The sequence below is a fragment of the Zalophus californianus genome, chromosome 3, assembly GCF_009762305.2.
Source record: "Zalophus californianus isolate mZalCal1 chromosome 3, mZalCal1.pri.v2, whole genome shotgun sequence".
NCBI lineage: Eukaryota > Metazoa > Chordata > Mammalia > Carnivora > Otariidae > Zalophus > Zalophus californianus.
The window spans coordinates 176,996,532-177,013,943 of record NC_045597.1 but is presented as its reverse complement, the minus strand read 5'-3'; the positions used below and the strand labels follow the sequence as shown (position 1 = coordinate 177,013,943).

At 59.2% G+C, this 17,412-nt stretch overlaps 2 protein-coding genes across 10 annotated transcripts; both read right to left on the bottom strand.

Moving 5' to 3' along the window:
* Positions 1–5,790: 5,790 nt before the first annotated feature.
* Positions 5,791–13,005, bottom strand: GMPPA (GDP-mannose pyrophosphorylase A). 9 transcript variants are annotated; one of them, XM_027591145.1, is made up of 14 exons: positions 12,912–13,005; positions 11,965–12,025; positions 11,763–11,860; positions 10,756–10,859; positions 10,305–10,491; positions 9,882–9,941; positions 8,640–8,770; positions 7,883–7,897; positions 7,374–7,508; positions 7,172–7,269; positions 6,951–6,997; positions 6,662–6,754; positions 6,399–6,567; positions 5,791–6,095 (listed from the first exon to the last, which is right to left on the bottom strand). In XM_027591145.1, exons 2-14 carry the CDS (start codon positions 12,002–12,004, stop codon positions 5,995–5,997), a joined length of 1,278 nt encoding a protein of 425 aa, XP_027446946.1. In that variant the 5' UTR covers positions 12,005–12,025; positions 12,912–13,005; the 3' UTR covers positions 5,791–5,994. The 9 variants fall into 9 exon arrangements, with proteins under 9 accessions (XP_027446946.1, XP_027446951.1, XP_027446948.1 ...); XM_027591150.1 differs by having other exon boundaries at positions 11,965–12,019; positions 12,912–12,962; XM_027591147.1 differs by having other exon boundaries at positions 12,906–12,955.
* Positions 13,006–13,703: 698 nt separating this feature from the next.
* SPEGNB (SPEG neighbor) lies at positions 13,704–15,536 on the bottom strand. Its single transcript, XM_027591214.2, is given in 9 exon segments — positions 13,704–13,739; positions 13,741–13,788; positions 13,790–13,844; positions 14,012–14,031; positions 14,033–14,154; positions 14,778–14,904; positions 14,906–15,086; positions 15,408–15,460; positions 15,462–15,536. Coding segments are annotated over 9 exon segments (717 nt in total).
* Positions 15,537–17,412: the final 1,876 nt, after the last annotated feature.

Below are 17,412 nucleotides of genomic sequence, written 5' to 3'. Positions count from 1 at the left end.
GCCCCTGGGGTAAGGGCTAGGGCTGGCAGCGTCCTAGAGGGAAAAAGCGGGGAAGGCACGGGAAGCAGCCACTGAGTTAGCCCTCAGAGCCTCCAAGTGACCACAGACAGTGGCCCCTACCCGGGCAGCCCCCTGCCATGCTCTGCCCTCCCTGCTAGATTCCCAGACCCTTTAGTGCTTCCGCCCCACCTCCTCCGCTCCCAGCCTCCCCACCTTTCTCCTAGTATTGATTTTTCTTTACTGGTTTTTTTTTTTAAGGTGATTTAATTGCTTTTTTAAGGTTACTTCAGTCTGGGACTCTGCCAAGAAAGCGGGGAACTGCCCCCCCGAGCTCTCCCCAGTACTCGGTGCTACCCTGCACTCAACGCATGTCCCTAAATTGCCCTGAGATCCACCGGGATCACGGGGTCAATACTCCCCTAATATTGGTCTCCATCATCAGCCCAAATCACACCTTCTTTCCTCCGGAGGGCATGGTAGGAAGCCTCTGAAGGAATGAAGTTGGGGGGTGGGTGGAGAGAGGAGTTCCAGGCCACTCGGAACTGGAACAGCAGTTCACTGCACTCACCCCCCCGCAACTGCCCCACAGCCAGCTGTCTCCAATTGTCCCCAGGTCCCCATCACCCAGGCTCCCAGACCCCTAGGAATCCGGTTATGCTTGGTGGGAGCCCCCTCCCACATCCCCTCCGCCCATCCTGCACCTCACCCTCCAGTCTCTTCTGTCTCCTCTGCCCCCCTGTCCCCCTACACCCCCTTCCCCTCTGGCCCCCCGTCCTTCCCCCCCTCCCTCTCCCCGCTTCCCTGCTTGCCTCCCTCTCTGCCCGGCTGCAGTTGGGTGATAATCTCCCTCATTTAGCCTCCCGGCTGCTTCCCCGGCTCATTGCCCAGCTGGTCCCTGGGGCCCGGCCCAGCTTCTTCCCCACCCCCACCCCCAGCCCTGCGCCCAAACTCCCCCCCCCCCCACAAGGCTTCCCCCACCAACTCCCCTGGGACCAGCTGCCCCTCTGCAGTGAGCATCCGGGCCAAGCGAGGTTGGTCGCGACCTGAGCTGGGTGTGAGCAGAGGGGGGAGGGTCTGTCAGGGACTCGGGCTAGGAGTGGGTGTGGGGCACAGGAGAGGCACAGGGGTGAGGGGGCTTGCAGGGCCAGGCTTCCTCGGCTCTCCAGTTGTCCCCATTCCCCAGATTTGTTCCCGGTCCAATTCTCCACCCAGCCCCATGCCCCAGAGGTGAACGAGGCTTCCCGATGGTGGTGGATGGAGCGGCAGGCAGAGAGATTAGAGTGGCATCTGCACAGCCAGACAAGGCAGAGAGCCTGGGAATGGGGGACAGAAGGGTGAGGGAGGAGACAGGGAGGGCAGGAGCATTCTGCCAGAGCACCTGAGGAAGTGCAGGTTTTATTTGGGCAAAATGCCTCAAAGGCAGACCCAGAGACCTCCCATGATCCAGCTTGGGGGTTCCAAAGGAAGCCTCCAAGGTCCTTACTGCACCCAGGCTTTTGGGACTTTGCCTTTTTCCCAGCAAAGCCCCCTCCTCCACCCCCGGTGCACCGTCTGCATTTGCCCCTTCTCACCTCCCTTCCTGGGTGGCCCACTCATAAACGACATGACCCCCAAACTCCTAGCATTCTCCTAGGGAGAGTCCCCAGCCTCCCGCTGCTCCCAGAGGACGACACCTCCCGGCCACCCCTCCCAGCCAGACACCTGTCCCAGCCCTGGCTCTGGTGCGGACCGAGGGATGAGCTAGTGTGGGGCAAACGTGGGCGGGAAGGGACAAGGATGGGGGGCGGAGGCCGGGACTGGGCCAGGCCTGGCTGGTGAGCGAGCAGCGGTGACAAACGGGCTGTGCGGGGGCCGAGGGGCGGGGGGGCGGACGGCGGCTGATTTATCTGGGTTATTTATGCCGCGGACGAGGCAGGAGAAGCGGTTAATGAGAGTTCCAGCGAAGGGGGGTGGGGAGGCCCGGACGTGATCTGAGGCAACTGAAGAGGGTTAGCGTCCCACTGCCAGGCCCTGCCCCCACTGCTGGCCAGCACTCTGCAGCCCCTACCCCATCTTCGGGCCAGCCCGGCCTGACCCCTTCCTCTACGGGGGATGCCCAAGCTGAGGCCCTGGATCACTGGGGCTGAAGGGCACCAGGTCCAAGATCGAAGGGCAGGCGACTGGAGGAACTGAGGAGAGGACCAGAAAGGGAAGACGAAAGAGGGAAAAATCTTGGCGAGGCAGAAACTGCCCAAGTCCGTGGGGCCTTCAGGGGGCGGTTGGGGGAGGAAGGGACCAGTGTGGGAGTGGGTGGGCACCCGGCAACCTCAGAACAGAGCCTGGAGAGAGGGCAAAGGGCACTGGGGTGCAAATTTGGTGTCGGTCAGGAGCCATCCTGGGGGCCTGAGAGGCAGAGACATGCTGGGAGTGGGGGTGCTGGTCAGAGAGAAGAGGGAGCCAGGAAAGGAGGGGGAGAAGATCCAGAGAAGGAGGGGGAGAGGGCTTTGCAGCAGTGAAAGCTGCTGGGAGCAGATAAGGCGGCTGAGCAGCAGGAGGGATTAAAGCTCTGAGGGGCAGGGGCGGGGGCGCGGCGCGAACGGGGGTGGGGGGCAGGAAGGAGAGGGCCGAGGGCAGGACATCGGGGCCAAGACGAGCAGGAGAAATGAGGGCTGTGAAGGGGGTAAGATTAAATCGGGGGCCCAGAAGGTGGCTATCGCCTGGCAAAGAGAGGAAAGAAGGGGCTCCTGATCATCTCATGGGGGTGGGGACTTTCCCACTATTGGCGAGCCCCCATGCCCTGCACGTGCCAAGGGTAGCAGAGCTAAGCAGAGGGGTGCACGGCAGATGGGGTGAGTGGGAATGGCAGGGGCCGGCCCTGGGAGCCTGGAACCTCCGGGATACAGAACGGAGGGCACGCAGCGCCTCCTTGAGGTGGCAGATGGAACACCGTCACGGGGAGCCACAGTCAAGGGTGCTCTGCCAGCCGGTGCTGGGATGGAGACCCCATCACAACCCAGTGTGGCAGCAACCAGTGTTTCACAGGGGATTTCTTTGTGGGGAGCAGTATGGGCATGGAGGGAGGGCAGTGGCTTGCCCAGGCTCACGGCTCAGACCCACAGCCCCTTACCACCTCCTGCCCTCTTGTTCTCCAAGCCTCCCAGAAAGGTGTGCTCCAGAAGGGGGAGGCCCCTGCTCCCTCCTGAAGAGCCGAGGTGGCAAAGGCAGCAGAGGGGAGCCCGGAGGGAAGGAAGGGGAGGAGGAAGAAGGGGCGGGGGGAGGGGAGCGGGGGTGGCAGGCGGGGCAGAGTAATTGTGTGTTTCTCAGTTCTCCTGTCTGCACAGGAGGGAGCGAGTGTGGTGGTGGTGGGTGTAGCTTCGCCTCGAGGAGTATGTGTCTGCTGGCAGAGGTGTCAGTGTGTCTGTCTCAGGGGTCTGGGCTCTCCTCGGCCCCCGCCCTCCCCTCTGTGTTTTTGGGAGCGCGGCTCTGGGCACACCCAGCTGTGCTCCGTGCTGATGCGGCAGATGTGGCAGGGCCCCAGCTGTGCCTGCTTCCCGGAGGGGGGGAGGGGGCCTCAATCTGCTCCCCCAGTAATGGCTGCTGAGCGCCAGGGGGAGGGGATGGAGATGGGGGTGGGACTGGGGCCCAGGTCAGCCCTGCCAAAGGGACAGGAGGGAGATGAGGGCCCTGCCCCCACTCCACCCCACCCCGGCCAAACTCCCCCCAATCTGTTCTTGGCTCAGCTTCTCCCCCTCGCTGGCTCCTGAAGCCCATCCAAATTTCTCTCCAAGCTCAGTCCCCGTCCCCAGCCCTCCTCCCATCACCCCATCCAGCTCGGTGCCAGGGATCTGCCCCCCTCCCCAGCCCCCAGCTTGCTCCCCCTCGCTGATTTTACAGAATAATCTTTTTATGGAAACCTAAAAAAGCACTAATGGCAGGAGCGCACCCCTCCCCCGCATCCCTTCCCCCGCTCATCCCCCACTTCCCACCACAGTTCCCTTGGTTCTCCCTTCTCAAACCCTTTGGGGGCCAGCACCCTCCTACCCCTACAGGGCCATTGAGGACCTAGATGTGGCAGAGAAGTGGGCTCCCACATCCTGGGCCCCAAGCTGTGCCCTCAGAGATGGATGGGGTGCTAGGTCCTTCCCGGGGCAGACAAGGGCTGGAGAGGAGTGGAGGGCATTATGACTCCTCAGACGGCCCCCCACCTCCACAGGACCACACAACAGGGACTCTGCCAGCCTGGTGGGAGGGGGCGTGTTAAAAGATCTCAGCTACACTAGCCAACCCCCCCACTTCAAACACTGACCCTTTCGCCTTCCAGTGCCTCTCTCCCACCCCCACTGGGCCTAGGAGGGGGGTCCCGGGGGCCAGGGCCTGACACAGACTTATTGGATTTCACGGTGTTTTGCTGAGAAAATAATTAAATTATCATATTTATGATGGAGTTGCCATGGCCTCTGCCAACCACTTGGAACAGAGGGTCAGGACTGGGGGGAGGGCAGGGAAGGGACCCAGCTCCGGGCCCCACAGCCCATCCCTCTCCCGACTCCTTCCTCAGGGAGTTGACCCCAGGCCCAGAGAAGGCATCTGCTGCCCCCTGCCAACCCCATGCAGATTATGGGAGGTCTGGGCTGGAGGCAGGGACAGGGAATGGGAAAGAGGCCGAGTCAAGGCAGGTTGTAGGTCAGGACTGCTAAAACCCAGCTCCTTTCACGCACGCTCTCACACAGCCTGCAGGGCCTGAGGAGGCTGGGAGGGCACCCCCAGCCCAATGCCCGCATTACCCTCAGCCCAGCTCCTGAGGAAGCACATCTTCCTAACTGCCCAGCTCTGAAGCTATGAAATCCTGGGCTCTGTCCCAGACCCCGGTGCTGGTAACAAGGTCCCGGCACCCTGCCGCCTGCCACCCCCGCCTGCTGCCAGGACCACCTCCTCCCTCCCACCCACGCCCTGCCACCCCCATTCTCTTTGGGTAATTAGATTCCTCTCAATTAGCAGATTACGATCATTACCAGCTCATCTGGCAACTAAGCTCCGCACCCACAGCTGGGGAAAGGGGGGCACCAAAAGGGGGCACGTGGGGGTCATGGGCAAACATGATAGATGGCTGGGTTTCTCTGGGGCTTCAGGAACGTGGAGAGGACCGAGACCTCCCAAAGGGCCGAGTCAGGGTGGTGGGAGGTGGCCAGGGACCCTCCCCTCCCAGCACAAGGGGCTCCCACTGCGCTTGGGGAGGGCTAGGCACCAGCTTAGGTCTGCCCCGCCTGCCAGGGGAGTAAGAGACAGACACCAACCAGGCCTCGGGCGGGGAGAGCCCCCTACCCCGCCAAAAGCCAGGCTAGGAGCAGATGGTGCTGGCAAAGCGGAAAACAGGCTGGGGCTGAGCTGGGCAGGAACTGAGAAAAGCAACCACCGGGTGATCCAGTAGCAGGCCTGTGGCTCTCAGTCCCTGAGCCCACTGCCAGCACCCCACAGCCCAACCAGAATCCTGCACCCTTCCTTTCAGAATTCTTACACTCAGAGACCAAGCCAGGCCCATTGAAGAGGAACAGGAAGGCGGGCAAGCCGGCAGTGCTGGGGTAGGGGTGAAGGCAGGGGCCAGACAGGCTGGGAGCCTTGGGGGCCCTCCTCCCAAGCAGAGCAGTGCAAGAGGCTAAAGGCAGTGGGAGGGAGAGATTTACCAGGGCTCCAGATTCATTATTCATGAGCCCGCAGCAACGACTCCAATTTAAATGCTAATGTGGGGGGGCCTGACTCAGCTGCCCCCCTTCCACCCTCACCCCCAGCCCAGGCACAAGCAGGAGTCCGCGCTGGCTCCAAGGTTCACTGGGGTTTATTAAGGAGTGAAGAGGGAGGCCAGGAGTTCCCCGGCCACCCACGTTGCTCCTGGCACGTGAAAATCCCACCTGGCTTCCTCTGGTCCTTTTGGACAGAGGCTGGCCATGCAGGCAGGAGCCTCGTGGGGAGCGGGCAGGAGTTGGGAGTTGGGGGGGATGTGCCTTCTGGCAGTCCCCCTCAGAGGATGATCTGGTTGGTGAAGCTGCGGCTCAACTCCTTGTGTGGCAGAACAATCGAGTTCAGGATGAGCACCTCAGCAGGGATCCGGACACGGCAGCCTGCAACGGGGACATGAGGGCACCAGGAGGAAGCCGTGGGGAGGGGAGGCCAGAGGCAAGGAGCTGGGACCACTGCCATCGGGGAGGAATCCCTCCCTGCCCATCTGTGCCCTGGCCTCACGCTCCCAGTGACTCACAAACAGGGCCTGGCACACAGCAAGCACTTTGTAAATGTTTGCTAAAGGAATAAACACAAGCAAGCAAGCAAGCAAGCGCGCATGCACACGTGTGTCCAATCCCCACAGGGGAAAGGCCGTCACCTGTGGAGCTTGTCCACAGCCCTAGTCCCCTCGGAAGCCATACCTAGGATGGTGATGGCAGGTAGCAGCTTCCCATCCTTGAAGAGGCTCTCACTGTCCATGTGCGCTCGGGGGTCGTTGGGATTGGGGTCATTGGGGGTACCCTCCACACGGGCCCAGCGCCCCACAGTGCTCCCCCAGCCCACAATGGTGTGCAGAACACATGTGTGCTCCTGTCAAACACAACAGTGTCAGGTGAGGGAGGAGAAGGGGCCAGATGCAGAGCCCACGGGGCCCACCCCTCCCAGCCAGCCGCGGGGTGCCTACCTGCAGCGTGGCCCCATGGAGGACGATGCTCTCGCGGAGCCGCACACCCTCGCCCACGGTCACCCCCTCCCCAATGGAGACGTTGGGGCCCAGCTGTGGAGAGGAACAGATACCATAAGCCCTGGAGGGCCTTGGAGAAACCCGAATCCACCCCCTTCATAGAACAGGTAGGGGGGGGAAGGGACCTGCTTGAGCCTGTACGATGGGTGATGACAAAGCAGAGCCTCGCACTCTGAGCTCAGGGGCTCGGCGCCATCCCACCCTCCTGGCAGCCTAGCCCCCCACTTACCACCGCCGACGGGGCCACCTTGGCCGTGGGGTGGATGTAAACGTTTCCTAGAAGCAGAAAAGAGGATCTGGGGGCAACTACCCCACACCATACCTGGTTCGGGGTGGGGGGCACAGGGACTGGAGCTTCACCTCTGAATCTGAGGTCAGGAGTCCTGACTCAGAGGGCACAGGGGGCTAGGGTGGGGGGTAAAGATGAGGAAGGGGGGCAGGGGGCTGTACCTCGGATTCGTGGACCCCCGGGGGCGTGCTTGGCCAGGCGTTCTGGGTGAGTGAGCTGGTACTGGCCCAGGTAGAGGCGGGAGGCATAGAGGGCTGAGCTGGCGGGAGCCACAGAGCGGAACGGGGGATTCAGGGGCCAGCAGGTGCCTACCCCCTGAAAATCTCAACTCCCAGGTGCCCCAGCCACCTCACGTAGCCATACCCTGCAGACTTGATTTGGCTCCAGATACCATCAGTGAGGTGGACGTAGATCTGGCCCTGCCCAGCCAGGGCGGAGAACACATCCTGCTCCAGGCGGATGGTGCCTGCCCCGGGCCACAGGCCTGAAGAGTCCTCCCTGGCAGAGAGGACATGCGGACATCAACTCCCCAGCTGAGCCCACCCGGGAGGCCAACATGGTGTCTCAGGGATAGGGATCTGAGGGAATCCCACCCCCTCTCCAGGCCTGGCCAGATCTTCTCCAAAGGGATGCTCATGTCCCAGGAAACTCTGCCAGTGCCCTTACCCACGTCACCCTCCCACCCCTGGCTGGGGTGCAATCCCAGGGGACCCCCAGGCATGGACCCACACCTCATCTCTGCCCCAGGTCCAGGGAGTTCGCCCGGACATAGCTTCCCCCCCATTTTCCTCTTCTCCTCCCCATCCACTCCCCCAAACCCCACCTCGGGTCACCCTCCCTCTCACGGGATGGAATGAAACACAGACACTCACCCCAGAGGAAGACAGCTGGTGAGGGCAGAGACAGTCACAGAAAGAGAGGGGGAGAGGGAGGGAGGGAGGGGGAGGGGGGAGGGAGAGAGGGAGAGAGGGAGAGAGGGAGGGAGGGAGAGAGAGAGACAGAGAGAGAGAGAGAGAGAGAGAGAGAGATGGTAGAGATGCCAGCTCAGCAGAAACAGACAAGAGGCCAGGAGAGATGGAGAGAGAAGCAGAGATGGATGGGAGTGAGTGGGGGCATGAGCTGGGGACCCACGGCGGGGAGGGGGGCGGGGAACAGGTCCGGGGCCTACAAGGATGACCTGGGGAGGGGCCCGTGGCCAGCAGGGCTCTGCGGGCTATGCTGAGGGGAGCCTCAGCCTGACAGTGTGGGGTGTGGGTGTGGGGGGGTGTGCGTGTCTCTCCCTCTCTCTTTGCATGTCTCTGCACCCAAGCGCGTGTGCGCCCAAGTGTGCGTGTTGCCGTCTGTTCTGAAAGACATCTCCGGGACACTCATCAGGGCTTGAGAGAAATGGACCAGAAGGGGAGTGGGCCGGCAGTGACAGAGGAGGAACTGGGATGGCTAGGGAAGAGGGACAGAATGAGGTTAGAGGGGAGGGGACCGGGAAGGCTTGGCTGGGGATGACAAGTGGAAAGGAAAAGGGAAGAGGAAGGTGAGCAGGTGGAAATGGAGCCTGCAGAGCCTGGGGGCGGGGGTGCTCTGTGATTGGTGGGGGGGGGACTTGGGGTTACAGGGCCATGGGGCCCGCCTCACAGTTGCCCATCCTGCTGGTTTCGCTGGAAGACATCCCGAAGGGGCTTCAGGGCTTCCGGGGAAAAGAGGTAGATGCCACAGTTGATGACGTCACTAACAAAGGTGCTAGGTTTCTCCACATAGTGCAGGACCTGAGGACAGGGCAGGCTGGGTCCCGTAGAGGGAGCCCCCCGCCCCCCCCGCCCCCATCCCCTAAGACCTTCTGACCGCCAGCTACTCCCTGCTGCCAGGGTGGTCTTCCCAAAATGCACAGTCACTGCCCTTCACCTTCAAGGTAGGTCCCAATTACATGCCTTTTCCCTCCCAACCCTCCCCACCTGCCAGCACCCCCAGCACACCATTCACTGCCATTGCACGTCTGTGCCTGGAATGCCCTTTCGCAGTGATTCATCTGGAAAACTCAGCTTTCAAAACCCAGTCGACCTTGCCACTTCCTCTGGGAGCCTGCGCTTGTCCTGCCCTACACTGAGCTTCTCAGGTCTGGGCACCCCTGGCATCTGGCCACACCTCACTGTGGGTCCTTGTGGCATTTGCCATGGTTGACTTTTGACTGTCTTTCCCATTGACTGGGGGGGTCCTGGGAGGGAGGGATTCTATTTCTTTGGCTCTGTTTCTTTCACATCTAGCTAGTGCCTAGTATAAAACTTAAAAAAAAAAAAATCACACATATTTATGTGTGTGTGCCTGTTTAAGTGTATTTTTAATACTAACGCTTAAACAAAGAAAAGGGCTGTGTGAAAGTCAGTCAGGCTCAGGGGCAGGAAGTTGCAAAAACAAGGACCAAGACCCTCTGCCTTACGGATCCCGCTCCCACCTCTGGAATTCTAGAGGCGCAACAATACTGTTTCCTGCCTCTGTGCCCTTGCACATCCTGTTCCCTCTGCCTGCAACGCCTTCCTGTCTCCTTCTTCATCTCCACGAATTTAACTCAACTCAGACTTTGCCTCCTCCAGGGAGCTCTCCCTGCCCCCAGCCAAGCAAGGCTGGTGTAGGCCTCCTTTCGTGTTCCCATAGCACACAGCGCATACATCTATCACGGCACTGCACCCATGGAAATTAACTGTTAGCCTTTGCTCTTTGCCAATCTCTAGAAAAGATGGAAGATGAACAGCCAAGGGTATGCCCCACCTGGTTGACAGCACTGGAGCCCACCCAATTGACTTCTAGCATTCTCTAGAGGCAGAGGAATGGGGGCATGATGATACAGAGTAAGAACCCAGCCAGCCCCGTCTCTGCTCTTACCTCGTGTGTCTGTGGGTTCTCTACAATGCAGCCGTAGTTGAGGGACTGTGTCCTGTTAGCCTGAAAGACAGACACACCAAAACAATGACCCACCTGCTCTAGGGCAGCAAGGTCTGTTTTCTTTCTTTCTTTCCCTCCCCTAAAGCACCTGGCACGTATTTCTGCCACTGACAGGACTGCAGCAGGGGGAGAACTGACAGCTGCCCTCCCCCTCCTTCCTTCTGAGCAGCCAAAGGGCTCAGGGTCTCTACCGCCGCCGCCTCCTCCTCCTCCGCTACTTGCTGGGATTTCTGGCACATTCCCCTGTTGATGCCCGTTCCCACTCCAACTCTCTGGGCTGCCCCTGCCTCCCCGACACTCTGCATTCCAGGAACGTCTCTGGATCACCCCCTTTACCCCCTCCAGCCCTCCTGGCCCCCTCACCGTGGTGCCAAGGAGCAAGAAAGGGTGAGGCTGGTGTCTGTAGGCATCCAACATAGCACTCAAGGGGAAGTCGGAGCAGACATCAGCGTTGAGCACAAAGAAGGCCTCAGGGCCCCCGGCCAGGATCTGGTCCCGGAAATGGTAGAGACCACCTCCTGTGCCCAGGGGCACAAATTCTTGCAGGTACCTGTCACCGGGGGACCCCAGAGCCAGCTCAGTGAGATGAGAGGAGGCAGACAGCATGAGCCTGGGCATCTGACCCCTCCTGCTCCCAGAAATACACCTGCCTGAGGCCAATATACTCAGGGATTCAGAGATACCCAAATTAGACCCCTCCTGGTATATAATGGTGAAGTCTGCCAGATACTGACTCAACCCACTCACCAGAACTCTGAGCCTCGGGCACTGCCCCACACCCCATACCCCACATACGGCACATGTGCACAAACACCTGATGGGGAGGTTAAACTCCTGCTGGGCAGCCTCTAGAAATCGGGTAAGGGGCTCGTCAGGTTGGTAGAAGCCAATGAGCAGAATCTCCTGCATCCCAGGGACCTGAGAGCAAGGGAAGAGGTTGGGAGGAAAAAGAACATATCTGATAGGAAGGAATGTTGGGGGAACCCCTGGTACTGGCCAGGAGTCCAGAGACCATAGTTTTGGTATCAGCTGTGGGTACTCACTTTACCACCCTGGCCTGTGTTCTCCTCCAGACAAAGAGGTCTGTCCCTGATCTTTCAATCTTTTATGATTTTGTTGTTCCCCCGACGCCATCCCCACATCTGAGGATCACCCTAGGAAAGATCTTGCCTACCAAACTGCATGAAAAGATAATCCATTCATTTTCCCCCATATTTATTATCTGTCAATATGAGCTTGAGATCAGCATGAGGATAAGGGTACCATTTATCAAGTGCCTACATTGCACTAGGCACTTTACCAACATCATCTCTAAGCCCTGCCGCCCCACAAAGTAGGCTTAATCACCCCATTTGACCAGTAAGAAAACTAAGGCCCAGAAAGGGCGAGGAATTTACTCAAGTAAATTTACTCTCCAGGCAGAGACTGGATCCAGATAAAACCCTGCCAGTCCCAATGCCTAAAGCAATAAAGAAATTAGCTCCACAGTGAGCAAGGGTTTGAGTTCTGTGTTTTGCTATCATTCAGGTTCCTCAGGCTGTTGCTTTAAATGGTCTCTAAGATTTCTGCCTGATCTCGCATTCCATGCTTTAAAAATAGGAGTGAAATCTGAACAAGAAGAGGCCAGATGAGAGACCAGATTAGCGAAGACAGCAGGGCAGCTGTACTGCACAACTCCGAGGGACACCATTCACACTGTCATTTATAAATGGCAGTCCCTGGAGTTACGCCTGGTGTGAACAGGACATGGTGGGGGGGGGAGGAATACAGCAGGAAGGAGATGAGCAGGAAGTGAGGTGGGAGGGGAGCCTCTGGGGTTACCTGGGCACAGGCCTCAATGTGGTGCTGGATCATAGGTACCCCCGCCACTGGAAACAGGGGCTTGGGCACCTCAAAAGACAAAGGCCTGAAGCGGGTCCCTGAGAGAGGAGAGAGAAGCACATTTCAGCTTCCTGCCTCCCTCTGCCTCCATCCCCCAGTCATTCCAGCCCAACCTCCCTACCCCTTTCCCTGGGCTCCTCACCCTTTTGAGGGCCTCCAATCAGGATCACAGCTTTGAGCATGGCGGCAACTGCTACCTAAACCTCAAGTCGCAACAGAGAAATCAGGCTCAGATCTCACACCCAGCCCAAGAACTCCACTCACAACCCAAGCAAACCCCAAACTCCAAAGAGCAACACTTAGCCCTCTCACAGGATGTAAATCCAAAATTCAATACAGTCCCTCCTTTGACACAACACCTCACAAATCCCATACATCTCAAACCCCAACCCAGATTCCAACTGCCTTAAAACTCCACAGCGATTTCTCCTAAATTCTGAAATTCACACCTCACAATTTGATCCAACAGGCTTCCCTCTGGCTATAGACACATTCAGCAAACTCAGAAACTCAGCGACAGATCTCTTAGACCCCAAACCTCAAAAACCGGAAACCCCAAGCCCACTGATTCCAATTGTTACATTCTTATGCTATAGATGTTAAGGCTGAATGCCAACAGTGAACCCTGAATACTGAATCTCAAATCCTGAGTGAGCCGCAGATATTTAACTGCGATCCTAAGAATGAATCCCAATAAAGTAACACTGGTCTGCATCTGATGCATCCCAAGTCCAAGCAAAACCCTCTATAATATGCTGAATTTGAATTCTAAAACTAACCTCTAAGTGCTGAACCCTGAATCAAAAGACAGATTCCCTCGGCATCTCAAACACGGAAATCTACCCCCCTCCCCCGGGTCCCAATATTGGCGACAAGTCTGAAACTCTGGATTCGCAGGATTGATTGCTGACCCTCTGAACGCCACAACTGACTCCGTCTAATAAACCCTAGCCTCGCGTAGCCAGGGGTTGTGGGACTAACAAGAACGGACCTCCGAAGGGCCAGCCGGGACCTCCGAGCAGCCCTCGGTGTAGGGGCCGTCTCCTGCCCTCTACCCCTTTCGCCACCCCTCCCATCAGCAACCTTTACCACTAGCTCTCTTTATTCCAGCTGTCGTCCGCTACTGCTTGCTCCTTCCGCGCACGTGTCTTCTCGCGACTCGCGAGAACTCCTTCGCGGAGTATGCCGGGAATAGTAGTTCTTAAGAGCCTGTCGTTCCCGTAGCCCTCCCCCGTTCCCCCCCCCACCACGCGCTTCTAACTACAAGAGAGGGGGGAGGTGGGACTTAGGGGAGAGCAAGGGGGCGTGGCCAAGGTATCTAGGAGGCGGGGCTAAGAGAAGAAGCTGGGGGGCCTAAGAGGCAGAGGCTGGAAGCTGAGATTAGGATCTTGAACCGTCTGGGAATGGGCCCAGGAGTAGCGGCTGAAGTGGGAACAGGGTCACAGGGAGAGGCGGGCCTAGAGACGAGAGGGGGTGTGGCCATCCGTGAGATGGGCGTGGCGAGGACGCCAACCGCGGCGAGTGGCTGGGGCCTGAGGTAGGCAGAAAAAGAGAAGGCGGAGTCATAAGCTCCTCGCGCGGTCCCACTGGGAAACGAAGGAGCTCCGGACGGTGAGAGAAAGCTTATCTCAGATTTACAGTCCGTAACATAAAGCACTGAGCCAGGCACTCTCCAAACATTCCGACCCCAACATTCTGTGACCTTGGTGTGTGGGTCCGGAGTAAGCGTGGGTGCGAGTGCAGGGGAGAGGAAACGGCGTCCCCAAAGACCAGAACACGCGGAGGGTCAGAGAGAGCAGCTTTATAAGCAAGATGGAGGAGGGTCGTCGGTCCCACCCACCCCGGGGCTTGGAGCCAGGGCGAACGGTCCGAGCGTTCCTTTCAGGCCACGTCCACGCGAGCAAAGCTCTGGTCCAATGCCCAGGCTGTTCTCCACGTACACCTCGTACTTGCCGCTGTCCTCGGTGCGTGGCCCGGCGAATGGTCAACGTCGTGGTGGTACTGCCGATCTCGAAGAACACCCTGGAAGGGAGAGGGGGAGCAGGGAGGGCGGGCCGAGTCAGGTTACAGGCGCCCGGGGCCAGGCTGGTTAGCCAGCTCTGGTCCTCAGCTCGCGTTCCCCGCCCCCGGCCCACTCTCGCCAGGGGTCTGGGCCCCGTTCCGCCCCAGCGGCAGGTCCCCGCCCTCGCCTGTCATCCTCCTCGATGTCCCTCCCCGTCCTTGGTCCAGCCGACGTCGGGCGCAGGCTCGCCCATGATCTCCGCGGTCAGAGTCACCGTGGTGCCTTTGCGTGCCTTAGTGTTATCCGGTCCCTTTTGAATCTTCGCAGGGACTAGAAGAAGGGAAAGGGCGTGCGACCCAGTGAGGGTCCTTAGGGGTGAGGCGGGGGCAGAGGCATCACTTCCCCAGATCCCCAGATAATACCCCGCCCTCAATATGAGATGGATTTAAACTCCTAGTGTGACGTTGGGCAAGTCTAGCCTCTCTGGGGCTTCATTTCCTCAGCTGTTAAACCGGACTAGTAGCTGCCCCTGCTCCTTTCCACCCCGGGATGGAGGATCGAAAGAGATACTATGAGTGAAAACCCGGGAACGTTTACATATCTCGGTACCCTGGATGGAGACAATTCCGAGGACTGAACATTGCCCTGGGGCGGAGCCAGGAGGCCCGGGCCCTAACCCTGGCTCTGCCTCTGGCTCCCTGTGACCCTGGGGCCCTGGAGTGGAGTGATTGGAGCCCATAGCGGACTTCTCCGTCTTGGGGGGGAGGGGGACGGGATGGGATCCTGAGGCAAGAAGGGCTAGCCAGCCCGCGCGCCGCCGCGCCCCAGCCTGTGCCCGCAACCCCATGGGGACTCGGCTAGGCCCACGGTGAGAGCGCGCTGGCTGGACCCCGCTGCCGCGCCGGGAGGCGGTGCGGCTCTCAGTGGTGGCGCCGCACCCGGGGCGCGCGTACCTTCCACGAGGATGCGCGCCGAGTCAGAGCACTGGCCGAAGGGGTTGGTTACACTGATGTTGTACTGGCCCAGGTCGGCCAGCTCGCCGTCGCGCACCACCAGGGCGACTACGTCAGGGTCCTCGAAGGACGTAGCGATACTTGGGCCCGTCGCGCAGCTCCTTGCCGTCTTTGCTCCAGCGGATGAATGGGTCCGGGAAAGCGGAAATGCGGCAAGTCAGCTTGGCCGCGCTGCCCTCGATCAGCACCACGTCCTTCAGCGGCTCCAGCACTCGTGGCGGCCCCTTCTCGCGAAGCTCCTTCCGGGACCTATCCGAGAGCCGGGTCAGGGCCCAGAGCTCCCACCACGCGGATCTGGATCGCCCGCACCAAATCCCCTGCCCGCCCCCTCGGCCCGCTAGAACTTTAAATGTGGGGGTGGGTTGGGAGCGAGCCTGCTCTTGAATTGTTACCCTGATGAAATGATTTGCTTTTGTCGGCCATCCTTCCACACCTCGCCAAGCTCTCTCCCCTAAGTCCAGTGAACCCAGCGGTCCATAACACTGCCTCAGCTGCCACCACCCCCACGCAGCAGTGCGCTTTCTGCAGTTCTGGCTCCTCTCCTCCTGAGGGCTCCGGGCTCCCCCTCACCTGTGGCCCCGGTAGGAGGCCTGGATGCGAATGGCCGCTCTCTGGACCTGGGGGGTCGTTGATATCCAGGGTACATGCCGGAGGTGGGGCCTTAGCGGCTGTTTTTTTGGCGGGAGCAGCCTTGGACATCTGGGGAGTGCAAAACAAACATGGGGTCTAGGCTGACACAGAGACTTTGACTTTCAGCTTTTCCCCTGTCAATTCAGAACATCCTGGGGATGGGAGTGTCTGGGGCTGGTCTGAGAATAGGACTCACCGTGGGCGGGTTGACTTCGGACTTGGGTCCACTAGCTGGGTAGCAGGTGGACAGAGCACTTCTGGAAGGCACAGTAGGGAAACGGACAGGTGCTCAGCCCAGGGCCCTGGTTTTATACATCGCTCCCCTCCTTGCCTTGTTTGGCTTGGTTGCCCCAAGCCCCCCCCTCCCCGGGACCCCAGCCCCGCCCCCATGACCTAAGCGGGCTCCTTATTTAGCCTGAGGATGTTTGGGATGCTGGCTCAGCCGCTGGGGCAGGCCCGAGGGGGGAAACCCGAGCAGCTCTGGGGTGCACTTCATGTCAGCACCCGGACAGCTGGGCAGCTGGATGCGGCCCCATCCCCTCCCAGGGCAGGGGGTAACCATCCCACTCCTGGTAGTACCAGACAAGGGCCCAGGCTGGCAAGAGATTCAGCTCCCCACTGGGGCAGCTTTACACTCTGGTCAGTCCCCAGACAGTTGGACAACATGCCGTTGCCAGAACACTGTTGGTTAAAGGGTGCAAGTGTTTGTGGGGGTGCCCTTGAATGAAGCCAGAGTAGCGGGGGCAAGGGAAGGACTTCACTGTCCATCCAGCCAATTATGAGAGGGCAGTGTGGCCATCAGGACCAATCCGGAAGCACTTACTCCCCTGGCCCCGGGAGTCCAGGCTTGTCATTTCTGCACTGTGCCGCCTGGCGGTAAACTGAGATCAACCTAGAGGGGACGGTAAAGATTTTTCGGAACAGCATCCCCTCCTACCACCTCAGTCCCGCTCACTTCCCTCCATGTGACATGATACGGTCTGACTGGGCTGCGTCTGACTGTGCCTGGAGATCGGCATTAACACTGACTCCCCAGTTCTAGGTCTGCCCAAGCCCCTTTTGGGTCGTAAACCCAAAAATTGTGGATAGGGGCATCGGACTGCCTGGGGGAAAGGGTTTAGTTCACCCCTCTGGGACTTGCCTGGAGTCCAGGCTACCCAACCCAGGGCACATGCTTCCATGCCTTGTAACTGCCCGCCCAGGTGTGGAGCACTGTCACCTTTTGATCAGAGCAATTTTGACACAGTTCTGCTGACATAAATTACCTTTGCTCCTCCGGGTTTGGAACAAGCAGTTCACGTGCCATTTTCAATGGAGATGGGAAGGGAGCTCAAGATCAGAATGGGGATGGGAGAGGAATTTTACCATTTATCAAGATATGAGTTCAGGCACCTCATTTTTATATGAAAACACTGGCAGTGAGTAGGGAATTAAAGATTCTCACAGGCAAACTGTGTATCTTCATCGCTAAAATGACAGGTGGGCAAGACGTCTCTCTAGTCCCTTCCAGCTGGCTTGAACACCCTGTTATTTTATGATGATGGGGCTTGCCTCTTCCCTGGGGTCCTGAGAAGCCAGAGAGGCTGGGCTGGGCTGGGTTGGGCAAAATGTTGTTTGCGCCACAGCCAGGGGGCCCTCAACCTCAATCACAACACACCAGGGCTAACCCTCTTGGCTCATGGTTCGGAGGAGACTTTATTCCTTTCACTTTGCCAAGAACAGAGTTTCCAAGGTGGGGAGAGGTGGTAAACAGCCTCCCCTGGACACAACAACTGGCTTCCCCTCCCCTCCACCTCTGGGCAGGACAACTCAGTTGTAGACTCAGTGACCATTCTGTGGTTCTGCAGGGAAGCAGCTAGAGTCAAGGAACCTTAGCACCCATCAGACTCCCCAGGATGCCACGGGGACAAGAATGTTCAGGTTGATGTGTCCCTTGGCTCTAGGA

Excerpts from the sequence above, each read along its gene's own strand:
- GMPPA (XM_027591145.1), bottom strand. The coding sequence starts at position 12,004 with ATGCTCAAAGCTGTGATCCTGATTGGAGGCCCTCAAAAGG. Across the intron at positions 7,270-7,373 it reads AGCCAAATCAAGTCTGCAGG|CTCAGCCCTCTATGCCTCCC; the intron begins GTATGGCTACGT and ends GGCTCCCGCCAG. Across the intron at positions 6,568-6,661 it reads TCCATGGGGCCACGCTGCAG|GAGCACACATGTGTTCTGCA; the intron begins GTAGGCACCCCG and ends TGTGTTTGACAG.